Source organism: Monodelphis domestica, chromosome 3 (genome assembly GCF_027887165.1).
Source record: "Monodelphis domestica isolate mMonDom1 chromosome 3, mMonDom1.pri, whole genome shotgun sequence".
In the NCBI taxonomy this organism is placed as follows: domain Eukaryota; kingdom Metazoa; phylum Chordata; class Mammalia; order Didelphimorphia; family Didelphidae; genus Monodelphis; species Monodelphis domestica.
In genome coordinates, this window is record NC_077229.1 from 104,418,418 (window position 1) to 104,434,126 (window position 15,709).

The 15,709-nt window shown below is 38.9% G+C and overlaps 1 protein-coding gene across 12 annotated transcripts; it reads left to right on the forward strand.

The window, feature by feature from the left end:
• The first annotated feature begins 4,156 nt into the window (after positions 1 to 4,156).
• LOC100619070 (zinc finger protein 420-like) lies at positions 4,157 to 15,161 on the forward strand. 12 transcript variants are annotated; one of them, XM_056822914.1, is made up of 6 exons: positions 4,157 to 4,312; positions 4,702 to 4,762; positions 6,509 to 6,606; positions 7,946 to 8,033; positions 9,479 to 9,569; positions 13,056 to 15,161. In XM_056822914.1, exon 6 carries the CDS (start codon positions 13,282 to 13,284, stop codon positions 14,914 to 14,916), a length of 1,635 nt encoding a protein of 544 aa, XP_056678892.1. In that variant the 5' UTR covers positions 4,157 to 4,312; positions 4,702 to 4,762; positions 6,509 to 6,606; positions 7,946 to 8,033; positions 9,479 to 9,569; positions 13,056 to 13,281; the 3' UTR covers positions 14,917 to 15,161. The 12 variants fall into 12 exon arrangements, with proteins under 12 accessions (XP_056678892.1, XP_056678894.1, XP_016287540.1 ...); XM_056822916.1 differs by lacking the exon at positions 6,509 to 6,606; XM_016432054.2 differs by lacking the exon at positions 4,702 to 4,762.
• Positions 15,162 to 15,709: the final 548 nt, after the last annotated feature.

Below are 15,709 nucleotides of genomic sequence, written 5' to 3' on the forward strand. Positions count from 1 at the left end.
TTATCTTTTTGGGCTATTTCATCTTTCCCTAGGGTTATGCCCTCACATCACCCCAAGGGCATCAGCATCAGACTATGGAGGTGCTAATTCATCAGTAGGAACTGCTCCAGAAGCTTTCAGGGTACTTCATTAGCTCCAGGGCTTCCCCATCAGCCCAGGTCAAATGAAGCTACTGCTCCCCACAGGGTGGGTGGCTATGCTTCAGGAAAACCACTAAATTAGCTCCCAGGCTAATCCATCAGCCCTGAGGCTATCTGATTAGCCCCCTAGACTATTCCACCAGCTATTAGGTCTTAGTAGTAGTCTCTCTAACCGAGGATGATGATTGTCTTTGTGTGTTTTTGTGCACAAATTCACTTGTGCATGAATATTTAAGTGGAAAAGTCGATGCACAGAGACAGTCCCACTCTCTCAGCGTTGGAAGCCTGGGTCTAGTGGCACAAAAAGTCGTTACACCTGGAGACTTCCTCAGCTGCATTGGATGACTGTGTTGTCTTTTGTGCTCCAACATGCCCTAAGCACTCCACAGTGCCTTGCTGCTACGCCATCTCAGCCGTTGAACCTTCTTGTTGGTTTCTTCCGTCTGTTCAGCCGAAGCAGTCTTCACATGCTGGGTGAGCAAAGCCCTGGTTCACCAGGGGTCAACGACCCAATGGCTACCCTCACAAGGTTTAGCCGGCCTGAAGCCGTTGCCCGGGGTGTGGCCACTGCCACATGCTAGCAGCTACTGGGAGCCACAAGTGAGAGCTGGGTGTCAGGTGAGGGTCAGAGGCTGGAGAGCTGCCTTAGGAGGGCACGACAAGCCCTCCATACCAAAGATATTACTCCTCCCTGAGCACCCCATACACCCCTATTAGGCCTTAATACCACCTTAAATCTCTTCTTCAAATAAAATTCTTTTCTTCTGAATTGAATGGAATTTGAGCCATTCTTGGGGCTAGACTTTGCTACAAACTTGGGTCTGTTTCTCCCAAACAATTTTTGTGGTGCCCACATTAATAGAATCATAGAATCAGAGCTGAAAGGGACCTTAGAGCCCATCTAGTTCAAACACTTTTATAAAAGAGGAAATTAAGACTCAGAGTAGATAAATTACTTCCCCAAGATTATACAGGTATAAGTGACAGAATTCAAACCCTGGTCCTTTGATCCCCTAATCAAGCACTTTTTCCATTATACTCATGCTGCTTCCCTCCAAATCAGTCTAACAAGCATTTACTAAGTACTTACCATGGGCAAGGCCCTGGGGATCCAAAGACAAAAAAGCCTCTTCCATAAAGGAGTCCATATTCCATTGAAAACTACAACACAAACCAATAGCTTTGGAAATTCACTTTTCATATTCTATTGCTCCCACCTCCACAAAATCTTTCCTAGTGTATGATTTACTTTAGAAATTCTAATTTAGAAATTAGAAATATATTGCCATGTTCTGTGGGTCTCCACAAAGTCTTTCTTGGTTTATGATTTTCTTTCCATACACTATCCTAGTTCAGGCTCTCAAAATCTCTTGTCTATTATTGCTCTAGCCTCTCCATCCCAATCAAACTTTTTAGCCTATAATTTAAAGCCCAGCTACAACCTACCTTTCCAAGCCTTATGGCCAGAGCAATAGCAAATGGAGAGGATAAGAGATAAAAGTCATAGTCAGAGACCAGAAGGACTTAAATGCTAACTTAAGAGAGTATTTGTATGACTACTGACTCAGCTATCACATGGGAAGGTGATGTCAAGGAAGGTAGATCATATATATTACATTTCTGTGACAAGAAAATCACTATTAAAAGACTGATATATATTAATTTAAGGTCGCCAAGGAATTCAGCTATGTAATTCCTTAATGAAAACTCAAGTCAGCCGTCAACCTTTTATGGAGTTTTAATTACAAACAGGAGGAAGAAAGGAATTAGAGATAGAGAGATAGAGGGAGAGAGAAAGGGGAGAGAAGGGAATAGGGCTTAAATACCCCTTCTGTTTAGGCTGGGCCAAAAGGCCCAAGCCCTTAGATAGCTGGGGCAATGAAAGGAGATCAGTCCCTATTACTCACGTGACCAAAAATGGAGAAACAGTCTCCGTCTCCGGGGCCCCCACCTTCAGCTTCCTTCAGAGCAAGCTTCTCAGAGCACACCGCAACCACTCGGACAAACTCCTCCACCCTCCTCGAGTCTTCCGACCCCCCTATCCTTAAGGAAACCCTCCAAGTTCCCTCCCCTCAGTCCTCACATCTACCAATCACCTGTCCATCAATTTCCCTGTGCCAATGGAGGCTCTAGCTTAACCCAGGACCGCCCAGAGGTCTCTGGCTTTGCACATGTCTGTTGAACGTCATATTTTCAAATAATTAAATCTTTGATCCTTTGCTACAGCCCTTTCTAAATCCTGTTAACCTGAGTAGGGTAGACATTGGAATAATTAAATTTTGATCTAGGCTGCAGCCCTTACTCAATCCTGTTAGGACTGAATAGGGTGGAGATTGATTCCAAGTATCTCCATTGTATCAATTCTAAAATCAATCATGACTCAAAGAAATTCCTGTTCTATGCTTAAGCATAGGTCAAAGTCCTTTCCATTGTTCAGCAAAAGGTTTCTGTCCTAAAGTAATCTTAAGAAGGGAGGAGAAGGAACCTCCCATGCCAATGGGGTTCACATTCCAATAGTCAAGACCCACTATCAATAGGAAATTTTTCAAGTATGAAATTTCCCAATGGTGAAATTTCCAACATTTATAAGTCTAAGAAATTTTGAGGTTTACATTCCTGCACTCACTTGGCTATAACTTATTTTACACACTGTCAACCTTGGCTCCTTTGGCAAAAAATGGTTCTCCTGAGAAGAACCATCATCTCTCCTTTAACAAAAGTCTGGGCTAGTTAGAGCCAAGATTCCTCTCCTATGGGCCCATCCCCAATGCCTTGGGTACCTCCTACTCAGGGTGAGATAGGGAGGAGACAAGGGGATGGGAAACCCCTAAATATAAGAACCTTTCCCCTAGGATATGCTAGGTACTGGAAGAGGGAGGAAATTTGCCACCAATTGGCAGATTTAACAGTAAGGATTCAATTGTAGGAACCTGGCTGTACTGTAAAAACATAAGAAGAATTCAATGGGACTCCTTTGGGTGAGCAGTTTGTTAGACTGATACAAGCCTGAAAAGAGGGGAAGTGGGTGAATGAAGGTTTCGAGACTGAATGAATTCTGCAGTTTAAATTACATTCAATTATTGCTTCTACTTTAGCTATGCTTTTACTAATTCAATGATGTGTTTAAATTATGACTTTGAGTGAAAGTGATTGAGGAAAGGCGAAGGAAGGGCATGGTCAAGTAAATTTGGGTGGCACAAACATAAACTCAATGAGTCACACAACTAAATCTGATAAGAAGACCTGAATTGATTAATAGCCACTCCTGTCCATGGTGCTGACTGCTCAGAGACCACCACACAGGAACAAAGCTATCTCCAACACATCTAATGTAACATCAAAAAAAGTATTGACTAACCTGACTATTCTGGATGGGAAAATTCACATTACGATGCCAAGTTGGACATTGTCTTCCATGATCTGAAGGACTATCCAGTGTAAAAGAGATGAGACTTGCTCTGCTTAGCTCTTTGAGAGTACAACTAGGAGCAGTGGGTGGAAACAGAAGAGAGAAATATAGGATTGATGTTATGGGAAACTTTCCAACAATTAGAACTTTGCCAAAGAGGTATCAGCTGTCTCTGAAGGTAGCAGAAGCCTTCAAAGGCTAGATGGACACTTGTGGAGTATATTGCAGAGGGATTCAGGTTCAAGTACAAGTTGGACTAGGAGATCTCTGAGGAGCTTTTCTGTGCTGAGATTCTGCGACGCTGAGGTTCAAGGAGACTGATCTATGGGCAGTTCAGTCAGCCATTGGTGGGAGTGAGGGGGTGAGGCTCTCCTTTGGACTAAATGTTTGGGTTGCAGCGCCACGCTAAGGCCAGCAATCTGAGGACTCCAGGGGAGGGTAATGGGAGAAAGATTTGGGGAAATCTTCCTCTCTGGTGTCCCGACTGCTTTGCCCATTATGGACTTTCCTGAAGCGAGGTGGGGAGGGTAATAGAGATGCTCAAGTCCTCCAAGCATCCTAGAAGGGTCACAGGTTCTGGAGCGTAGGAGCAGTTTCCGGCCCTCATTCACCTATTTCCGCCCGGCTCGCCCCTGTTTAGTTGAGGTTACGAATTCGTTTTACTTCCCTCCTCCCTTTTTCCCTCCCTCCACTGCTTCGTCTCCGTCCCTCTCCCGTCCCACCCCCGCCCCAGGTCCCGGACACCGCGCGCCCGGAGCGGACGGTGAGTCGGATCACTGGCGGTCTGAGGCCGGGGTGGGACGGGAGGCAGCGAGAAGAGCCCCGGTCTGGGAAGCACTGATCCCTCAGAGGTCACGACCCTTCCTCTACGTCACTGTGTGAACTTGGACAAACCCCTCCTTTCCACTGGTGCTCAGTTTCCCCCTCTATAAGAACGAGAGGGACTGACTAGGTGGTCCCTGAAGCTTCTTTCCAGTTGACAGGGCCCTTAGTTGTAAGGACCAGCCAGATGGAGGGGGGTGGGGTCATGTGAAAGGAGGAAAACCCTGTGGGAGTGGGAGCATACCTCACAAATGTCCTCAGTGGGTAAAGTGCAGAACTTGGAGGTAGAAAGACCTGGGTTCAAATCCTGCCCCCGACGTTTGCTTCCAGTGTGACCCTACCAAGTCAAAAAATTACCTCATGATACTTTTAATTCCTACCTCAGAAGTAGGTGAGTTCAAATGAGATCATGTATGCAAAGGGCTTTGCAAATTTTAAAGCATAAAGTAAATGCCAGCTTTTATCATTAACCTTGTTTGCCATAATAGACAAGTGAAAATTGAAAAAACTACCACCACCCACACAGGCCAGCTAATGCTGCTTCACTTACCTTCCTAGCTAGATCTGCTGGGTCCTTCTTGGGCTTCACGTTGCTCAGAGGCCATTACATTGTTGATTATGTTTAATTCAACAAACATTTATTAAGCTAAATTTAAGATTATACTACAATACAAATGGAACATTCTCTGCTCTTTAAGGAGCTTATAATGTGGTCTCTTATTAACTTTCATGAACATGAACTTCAACATAGACTTTGAGTGATGGTGGGGGGTAGAAGGGCATGGCATGCTATTTATTGTCTGTAGAATCACGAAGAGTCAAACATGACTGAACAATTGAACAGCATCAAAATTTAACTTTCAGTTCAGTTAAAACATTTGCTAAGTACTAGACACTAGAGGACACAGAAAAGAAAAAAGACCTGGGACTTGCCTTCAAGGAGCTTGTAGTCCCCTGGGGGAAATATAATACATAACCAGAAGAGTGTGATGTATAATAGAATGTCTTGGGAGAAAAGTAAGATTATGAAAAAACTGATCAGGGAGCAATTATTCTTTGAAGGAGGACATTAGAGAAAGTTTTATATAACAGTGTCTGAGATTAGCCTTGAAAAGGATTTCAGCAGGTAGAAATTGATCAGCTAGGTGGTGATTTGGATAGAGTACTTGGCCTAAAGTCAGGAAGACCCTTCTTGAGCTCAGATCTGACCTCACAAACTTAATGGCTGTGTGACCCTGGGCAAGTCACTTAACCCTGTTTGCCTCAATTTCCTCCTCTATAAAATGAGCTGGAGCAGGAAATGGCAAACCACTGCAGTATCTTTGCCAAAAAAAACCCTGAATGGTGTCAGAAAGAGTTGGACATGACTGAAACAACAACTGTAATATACATACTGGACAAATGGTTATATAGCCTGTACTTGAAGACCTCTCAAAAAGAACTCATCACTTCCCAACACAGCCCATTCCAATTTTTTGTAGTTCTGTTAGTTTTTCTTGGTATCATGTCTAAATTTGTCTCAGTGAGACTTCTGTTTTCTATTATTTTTCTGGCTTTTTCCTCAATGGTCAAATCTTGTACATGACAGTCCTTCAGATACTTGACCATAGCTATCATGTTTCCCCAAATCTGATCCAAGGTAAACAAGTTAGTTTCTTCAACTCATTCTTAGATGACATGGATTCAATATCCTTCACAATCCTGATTACCTTCCTTAGGATGCCTTCCAATGTTTCAATGTCCTTCTTCCCCAAAATGAACACTGTATGTTAAATGTGGTCTGACCAGGACAGAATACAGAGGAATGATCATCTCATTGCTATTCTTCCAATGTAGCTTTAGCTTTTTTGACTTCTATATCATATTGCCAACTGTTATTGAGTTTGAAGTTCTCTAAAACCCTTATACCATTTTTGGATGAAGTTGTCTTAACATGTGTACTCCATTTTGTATTTAAGAAATTGATTTTTTTTATCCCTAGTGTAATACTTTGCATTACTCTCCATTGAATTTCATCTTAAAGTCAGATCAATACTCTAGCTTTCAAGATCTTTTTGGATCCTGGCATCCAGTGTGTGATATTTAGATTTGTGTCATCTATAGATATGACAAGCATTCTGTCTTTGTCTTTTTCCAGGTCATTAATAAAAATGTTAAGCAACACAGGCTCATGCAGAGAACCTCATGGACACTATTGGAGACCTCCTGCCAAAATGATAATGGAACCATTAATAAGTACTCTGAATATGGCTATTCACCTAGTTCCAAGTCAATTATATTTGTACTACTGTCTAGGCTACATCTCTCCTTTTTTTAACAAGAAAAACTTAAATCTTTCCTTTTAGAGATGCTTTATGATAAGAGATACTTTAATGATTTAGAGATAACATTTTAAAATAATTTAATTATATCAAATGTCTTGCTGAACTCTAGGCAAATTTTAACTATAGAATTCTCCAGATTTACTAGATTAGTAATCCTGTCAGAAAGGAAATAGTTCTTAATGAAACCATGCTGGTTTTTTTGTTTTGTTTTGTTTTATAATTACTGCTTCCTTTTCAAGATGTCTTTTTAATAATTAACTATCTCTTTAATAATCCATTCTAAATTTGTTCCAAGAATTTGGAATCAAAGTCACTGAACTGTAGTTCATAAATTGTTTTCATTCCTGTTTTGGAAATTGGGATATTTGTCCTCCAATTGTATATTTTTACATGATCTTTCAAATATCACTGCCATGCTATTTCAAATGTCCAGTAATCCAGTATTTATGAAATATTACTTTATGCCCATATTTATTAGATAAAATGGCAGTTTTTCTCAGTTAAAAATACTTTTGGCATGGGTGGCATAGACCTACAATACATAAAAACTAAAACTTAAAAACTTTTAACAGAAGAAATGGGTCTGAAATATACTGACACAATATATTAAACAATTCTATATTTATTAATTAGTGCAAAAATAGGTAGACTTCAGTAAAGTATAAATTAAGAAGTGGACTGGTAGTCAGATCACTTTGAGTCAGGCAATGCTAGGCATTGTCTTAAGTTCTGAGGTTACAGGAAAGTCCAAGTCCAACACTTTAGCAATAGTAATGGAGTGAATATAATCAGGAAGTTAAACTGTATTAGCAGCTAGGGGAATTGGGAAAGACCTCCCACAAAAGGTGAGATTTAAGCAGAATTTTGAAAGAAATGGGAAATTGAAAGGCAGACATATAGCCTTTTGGGGTTTAAAAAACATAGTATCTTTATTCCTTAGGTCAGCCATCTGGCTATAAGTTCTTTTAACCCAAATTTACAGATTAAGGAAATTGAGGCAGGCAGTTGTTAAATCACATAGCTGATAAATGTTTGAGGCATAAATTCAGACTCCATTCTTCTTGACTCTAGGTCCAGCACTCTATTCAATTTGCTTCTGCTATCCTAGGCCATAATTTTGTAAATGGATTAATACTTTAAACTAGTGCTGCCCTTGGCTGCAAATTTTGGCATGGAAAGCAAGTGTTTCTTGGATGAATCAATTTCTGGGTTCTTTTGTTGTCTTAATTGTGATATCTCCTTTACATTAGGCTTTGACAAGAAATGATGACAATCAAAGTCAATATAATAACCTTTATCTATTTACTAATCTTCAGCACCAACAATTTGTTTGAACAGGTAATATAAGAGCTGTTATAATTGCATATAGAGTGATAGTTTTAGCTTTATCTTTATTTAGTGTTGATTTTCTTCTTTGTTTCAGCTACTAGTTAATCTGGCCACACTGGTTTGGGGATGACTTCTAAATAACTAGTCATTTCTGTATTACAGTTAAATTCATTTTTTGTTATGTTCAATTCTCACATCAAGTGCCTTCTGATTCTCTTTTTTTAAAAAAATATTTATTACATATAGGCATGAGATTTTTGAGGAATCTAAAATTCTTTGGCCTCTTAATCTGAAACCATATTTTTCAACATATTTCTCACTGTCCTTCAGAGGAAGTGTCAATGTATGTGTTGACTTTGTTTGGAGGCTTTTGTCAAATTCTTCCTAGAGTTTCTCTGCTTTTTTTCTGTAATAGATGTAAATGTATCAAGTTGCATTTATTTTCATCATGCTTTATTATGTTCAATACTCAGTCTTAAATGAGTGAATCATTGAAGGAGCCTAATATGTTTTTCAAGTGGTCATATCTGCCTAACTCTCTGAGCAACCTGTGAGTTCTTCTAAGGCAGCTGTTGCAGTGTTTATAATTCTGGGTCTGGAGTCTGATCTAAAAGATCAGAATTCAAATTTGGCTTCAAACATTTATTAGCTATGTAATCCTAGATGAATCACTTAACCTCTGCTTGCCTCAGTTGCTCAGTAGTAAAATTATAGAATCTATGTCCTGGGGCTGCTGTGAGGTTTAAATGAAATAATATCTGTAGAATGTTTTCTGGGCCTACAACTTAAAAAAAAAAAAACCCTTGCCTTCCATCTTAGAATCAACACTATGTATCCTTTCAAAGGCAGAACAGCAGTAAGATCTAGGCAGTTGGGGTTGAGTGACCTTGCCCAGAGTCACACAGATAGGAAATATCTGAGGCCAGGTTTGAACCCAGGACTTCCCATCTCTAGTCCTGGCTCTCTCTCCACTGGACTACCTATCTGTTCCTCTAATGTCATATATAACCCTCTGTTTTGCCTTTAACCCTGTTGCACAGATGACTCATGGTGACTTAGTAACAAGAAGGATTGGTCATTAAAAGAGGGACTATGAGGGAGCAGCTAGGTAGCTCAGTGGATTGAGAGCCAGGCCTAGAGATGGGAGGTCATAAATTCAAATCTGGCCTCAGACATTTCCCAGTTGTGTGACCCTGGGCAAGTCAGTTGACCCCCATTGCCTAGCCCTTACCACTCTTCTGCCTTGGAACCAATACACAGTATTGACTCCAAGATGGAAGGTAAGGTTTTTAAAAAAAATTTTTTTTTTAAAAATAAAAGAGGGACTATTATAGTATTGTATTGTAGAGGTCCATGAGTCTTCTATTGAGAAGAGTTATGTGAAGGGAAGTGAATTTTCAGACCAAAGCTGCTCTCATGTTTTTTGTTTTGTTTTGTTTTTTGTCTTTCTACAGCTCCATCTGTTCCTCAATGCCTGCCCTTTCCACTAAGGAAACTTGAGATAAGGTAACGGCAGCTTTGCTTTCTTTGATGGCTAGGTTCCAGGTGAGTTGCCCTTCTTGAAATCCTGAAATTGTTCCCCACCAGAGTGCAATATTTGTCGTCAAAAGACCCGAGCTTAAACATCAGCTCCAATTTGCTTACTGTAACCTTGGACAAAGTGTCTCTTTTGTCCTTTTCTCTCCTTCTCATCCTTGAGAACAACCAATATATCCTATTTCCTTCTCCTAGAGCAGGACTTCCAGTTTCTCAGGCTCTATTTTGTCATTTGTAAAATGAAGATGTTGGACTTTATAGATCTCCAAGGTCACTTCCATATCTAAATCTTATGATTTTCTCCTTAGCTTGTAACTTATCTAGAAGAGCCCCGAGTTCTTACTCTTGTGAACTACAGATCAAAAAATAAGAAATTTAGAAGTAAAAGAGACCTGAGATATCGCATAGTCCAAACCCGGTATCTTATAAGATTATAGGCCTATAGTTAGAAAGGATCTAGTGGCTGGCTGATCTGTTCTGGCCTCATTTTACAAATGAAGAAATTGATTCCTCAAGGACTTACTCAAAGTAACTTAGTAAATGACAAAACTTTGATTGGGTCCTAGAGGAGGGCAACTTGAATCTATGTCATGTAAGGATTTGTTGAAGAAACTGAAGATGTTTAGCTTACAGGAGAATATATTCAGGAAGATATAATAATGATCTTCAAGTACTTGTGAATTGTCATGTGGAAGAGGGATTAGATTTGTTCTGTTTGGCCCTACAGGGCAGAAGCAGCAGTAATGGTGGGGGGGGGAGGGGGAGAGTTGCAAAAAAGCAAACTTTGGGCCCCAAACTTCCTAGTTGTTAGTAGGAATGTTTCTCATGATTTTTTTTTAAACATTATTTTATTTGGTCATTTCCAAACATTATTCACTGGAAACAAAGATCATTTTCTTTTCCTCCCTGCCCCCCCTCCCACAGCCGACACACGATTCCACTGGTTATCTCATGAGTTTTTTAATCAAAAGGAACCTTAGAAATCTAGCTTTGCCTCCTTACTTTACAAATGGTGAAACTGAAGTCTGAAGAACTTGCTCAAGGTCATACAATTGGTGAAAACAATATTCAAATCCAAACATTTTGTCTCTTTATACTTTTATTACTTTATACTTGAATTACTCTCCATGTTTATGATGAAAAGTGGGGGAGATTAAAAGTATATTGCCTACCTCATCACGTTATAGTGGAGAGTTGTGTAAACAATGAACTGCTCCAATAAATCTGAGATGTTTCTGTTGCATTGTTTTCACTTCCTATCATGGTAATCCAGATTAAAGCAAATAAATTCCATGACCAGCAGTAATAGAGGCTGAAGGGAAGGAGAAAGGCAATGTAAGGGTTGAGGATTCAGAAGGGAAATCATTTGGCAAACATTTTCAATGTGCCAAAAATTTCATTACTCTATAGATAATCTGGTGAAGAGCAGCTCTAAATTTCAGCTGATCTTAGACAAAAGACATAAGCACTATACTTTAAGCTTTGCTAGCTTGGAAGGACCTGTCAGAGATTATATTTTGCTGGCATGACCTCTGAGAACTCAGGATTGCCTTTATACCTTGTAAGACATAGGATTAATACTTTTGTGTTATCTTCATGCATCATCATGATCATCATGATGCACAATAACTTACATTTTGTAACATTTTAAAGTCTACAACATAGAGATGGAATAAATCAGTCAGAAAGTGTTTATTTAGTGCCTACTCTTTGCCAAGCATTGTGTTAAGAGCTGGGGATACAAAAAGAGGCAAAAGATAATCCTTGCCCTGAACAAGCTCATAATCTGATGAGGGAGACAAGCAAACAAATATGTATGAACAAGCTACATTCAGTTTAAAGAGGAAACATTTACAGAACTAAGGGGTTAGAAAAGGCTTTCTAGGGTGGGATGAGGAAGGAGAGAATTCTAGACATGGAGAGTAGCCAAAGAAAATGCTCTGTGATGAGAGATGGAGTATCTTCATGAAATTTCCAGAAGACCAGTGTCTGGATCAAAGAAAACATTGCAGGGAGATAGATGTACAGAAAGAAGATGTACAGAAGAAAACTAGATTAGTAGGAAGGGATGAAATTATGAAGGGCTTTGAACACCAAACAAGAAAATTTTGTATTTGATCTTGAAGTTGATAGGGACCCCCTGGAGTTTATTGATAGGGAAGTGATATGATTAGACTTGTGATTGTGAAAAGGAAAATTAGAGAATGAATTGGAAGGAGGAGAACCTTGAAGCAGGCAGACCCACTAGCAGATTATTACAGTAGTCCTAGTGTGAATTGATGAGAGGCCTGCACAGTATCAGAGGGGGGAAAAGGGGTATATGTGAGAGATGTTACAAAGGTGAAGTCAACAGACCTTGGCAATAGATTGGTTATGGAAGGTGACAGGCAATGTGGAGTCAAGGATGATACCTAGGTTGTAAGCCTGAGGGTATGATGGAAGTTCCTTGAACAATAATAGGAAAGTGGAATGGGCTTAGTGTCTAGGAGGACAAATAATAAGTTAAATTTTGGACATGTTAACTGGACATCCAGTTTGAGATATCTTAAAGATAGTTGGGGATTTGAGACTAGAGCTCTATAGAGTTTGGGGCAGGATAGATAGCTTTGAGAATTATTAGCACAGTAATTAAGTCTAGGGGAGCCGATTAGATCACCAACTGAAGTAATCTAAAGGAAAAAGAGACTCCTGTAATAGAATCCTGAAGAAAACCTATGGTTAGATGATATAATCTAGTGAGGATCCATCAAGGGAGACTGAAAAGGAACAATTGGAGAGATTAGTGTCCTGAGCACCTAGAGAGAAAAGAATATGAAGGAGGGGATGGTGATCAGCTGTCAAAAGCTACAGAGATGTCAAGAAGAATGAAAATTGAAAAAGAGAGCATTGGATTTGGCAATTTAGAATTTATTTGAGGGGCAGACCTTTTCCCTGTTTTAGTAGTCCTTTCTTTCCCATTCATACTCAAAGAATCATAGAAGTCTTTTAAAATCATTCTTTGACACATTTTTATCCAGCTTCTCTTTAAATAACTTTAGTGACTAGGAACTAATTTCCTTAGGAAACATTCTCTTCTGTTAATGTAATTCTAACTACTACTCCCCCATCAACTATCCTCATCTACCTATTCAGGTCATCTCACCACTGGCCATACCAACCATCACACACTTACTGAAAACTTATCTTGTCTCCTACACACTGTGCTTAGACCTCAAAATTTCTTGCTCCTCCCCAATTCCTCTGCCCAACACGTTCCACTAATTAAATGTTCCACCCTCTTCAGCTGGTACTTTGTGTTCACCATCTGGACTATGCCTCTACTTCAGTGCTCCTGCTTTCTAGTTCCCATCTTGCATTTTTTTTCTAGATTTCATGTTAATTCTGAGACCAGGCAAAGCCATATGTACTGCTTGAACATAAATGTTAATGATTCAGTTCCTATTCTAATAATTTTTTTCTCAGCATATAGAACATATTTTCAATTTCTTGTTTCAGATTTGGAAACAACTGAGAATGAGCAGTTTTATGAAAGAAGGGAGAATTTCAAAGGAGTAGAGTCAAATGGTAAAACACTGGAAATAATCCTAACGAATTTCCCTTGGGCACATGAATTTGGAGAATATTTTGAACCTGAGAGGAGCTTAAAATTTATCAGAGAAACTCAAAAGTAGTGATTTTGAGTAAATCCTATTCCTTCTAAAAAGATTTCAATAAAGTCACAATGACCCATAAAAAAACAACTATAGAGGACATCACCAAAAAATGTAATGAACTTGGGGCAGAATCAAAACCCACTGCATATCCTAAAGGAATAACAAAAGAAAGAGTCCATGAATTTGATACTTTTGGAAGAAATTTCAAGCAGAATTCAGACCTTGTTCTACATCAAAGAATTTACATTGGAGAAAAATCATACAAATGTAATGAATGTGGGAAGATTTTCAATCGAAACTCAAACCTTAGAGAACATCAAAAAATTCATACTGGAGAAAAACCATATAAATGTAATAAATGTTCAAAAGCTTTCATTTGTAGCTCCCGGCTTATTCAGCATCAGTTAATTCACACTGGAGAAAAACCTTATAGATGTGATGAATGTGGTAAAGCTTTCAGTCTGAATTCACAACTTAATCGACATCAGAAAACTCATACTGGAGATAAGCCATTTATATGTAATGACTGTCAGAAAACATTTAGTCAGAAATCTCACCTTCTTCAACATCAAAGAATTCATACTGGAGAGAAACCTTATAGATGTGATAAATGTGGAAAAGCCTTTGGTCAGAATTCTCAGCTCATATTACATCAGAGGATTCACACAGGAGAGAGGCCTCATGCATGTAATGAATGTGGAAAAGCTTTCAATCAAAGATCACTACTTATTAGACATCAAAGAATTCACACTGGAGAGAGACCCTACAAATGTAATGAATGTGGAGAAACCTTTATTCAGAACTCACACCTTATTCTACACCAGAGAATTCACACTGGAGAAAGACCCTATAAATGTAAGGAATGTGGGAAATCATTTAGTCAGAATTCAACTCTTGATCAACATCAGATAGTCCATACTGGAGTAAAACCATACAAATGTAATGACTGTGGGAAAGCCTTCAGATGGAGCTCACGTCTTATTCAACATCAACTAATACACACTGGAGAAAAACCATATAAATGTAATAAATGTTCAAAAGCTTTCAGTTGCAGCTCAGGCCTTATTCTACATCAAAGAACTCATACTGGAGAGAAACCCTATAAATGTAATGAGTGTGGTAAAGGCTTCATTCAGAGTTCACAACTTATTCAGCATCAAAGAATTCACACTGGAGAAAAACCTTATGGATGTCATGAATGTGGCAAAGCTTTTGGTCAGAGCTCACAGCTTATTCAACATCAAAGAATTCATTCTGGAGAAAAACCTTATGGATGTGATAAATGTGGGAAGGCCTTTAGTCAACGCTCACAACTTACTCTACACCAGAGAATTCATACTGGAGAAAAGCCTCATAAGTGTAGTGAATGTGGAAAAGCTTTTTGTCAAAGCTCACAACTTAGATTACATCAGAGAATTCATACTGGAGAGAAACCCCACAAATGTACTGAATGTGGGAAAGCCTTCACTCAAAGTTCACTCCTCATTAGGCACCAGAGAGTTCACACTGGAGAAAAGCCTTATGAATGTCATGAATGTGGGAAAGCTTTCAGTCAGAGTTCAACTCTTGTTCAGCATCAGATCATTCATACTGGAAAGAAACTTTTCAAATGTAATCAATGTGAGAAAGCATTTAGTAGGAGTTCATACCTTATTCTACATCAAAGAATTCATACTGATGAGAAATCCAACCAAAATAATTAATATGAAAGCCTTCTGATATTTTAAGCCTTATAAAGTTGCCTGGAAAGAAACTGAATGAATACAATAGTATAAGAAAACCTCTAATTGGAGTTCACACTTTAATCTACATTAGAGAACTCATGTTGAAGAAAAATCCTATAAATGTAATGCATGCCAATAAGCCTGCATTTGTAACATCTTTCATTTAATTTGTTATCAGAATAGTCATGCTGACAAAAATTAAAATATTGGAATGACATTAGCAATACCTCATTTTAAATCCTACTGATTTTCAGAGTTGGCAGGTCCTCAGAAGTCATCTTGTCCCAACCTATAAATGAAGAGGACACTTCCTACATTATCCCTGTCAGATGATTGTCCAACCTTTCCTTAAACAACCCTAGTGATAGGGATCCTTCTACCTCCTGAGGCAGCTTATTATTATCCTTTTAAATAATATTTTAAGAAATTATTCCTTACACTGAAATGAATTCTACCCATTTGCAACTTCAAGCCATTGTTCCTAATTCTGCATTGGTGCTAACCAACACATTTAGTCCTTTTCCCTCACTTCAGCCCTTCTTGATACTTTAGGCCATCTATCTTGTCTTCCCCAAAGCTTTCCAGTTTAGTGGCTCTCAAAGTTTGGTCCAAGACATCTTTTAAGGATTTCTTAAGGTCAAGACTATTTTCAAAATTATGTTTTAATTTTTAATCTGGTTAATAACAGTAGATATAACCTATGTAAACAAAAGCTTTTGGAGGGGGATCCCAATAATTTTTAGAGTGGTACTGATGTCAAAAAGTTTGAAAA

What these genes read in the sequence shown, in the direction of transcription:
- LOC100619070 (XM_056822914.1), top strand. Translation starts at nt 13,282, where the DNA reads ATGACCCATAAAAAAACAACTATAGAGGACATCACCAAAAAATGTAAT.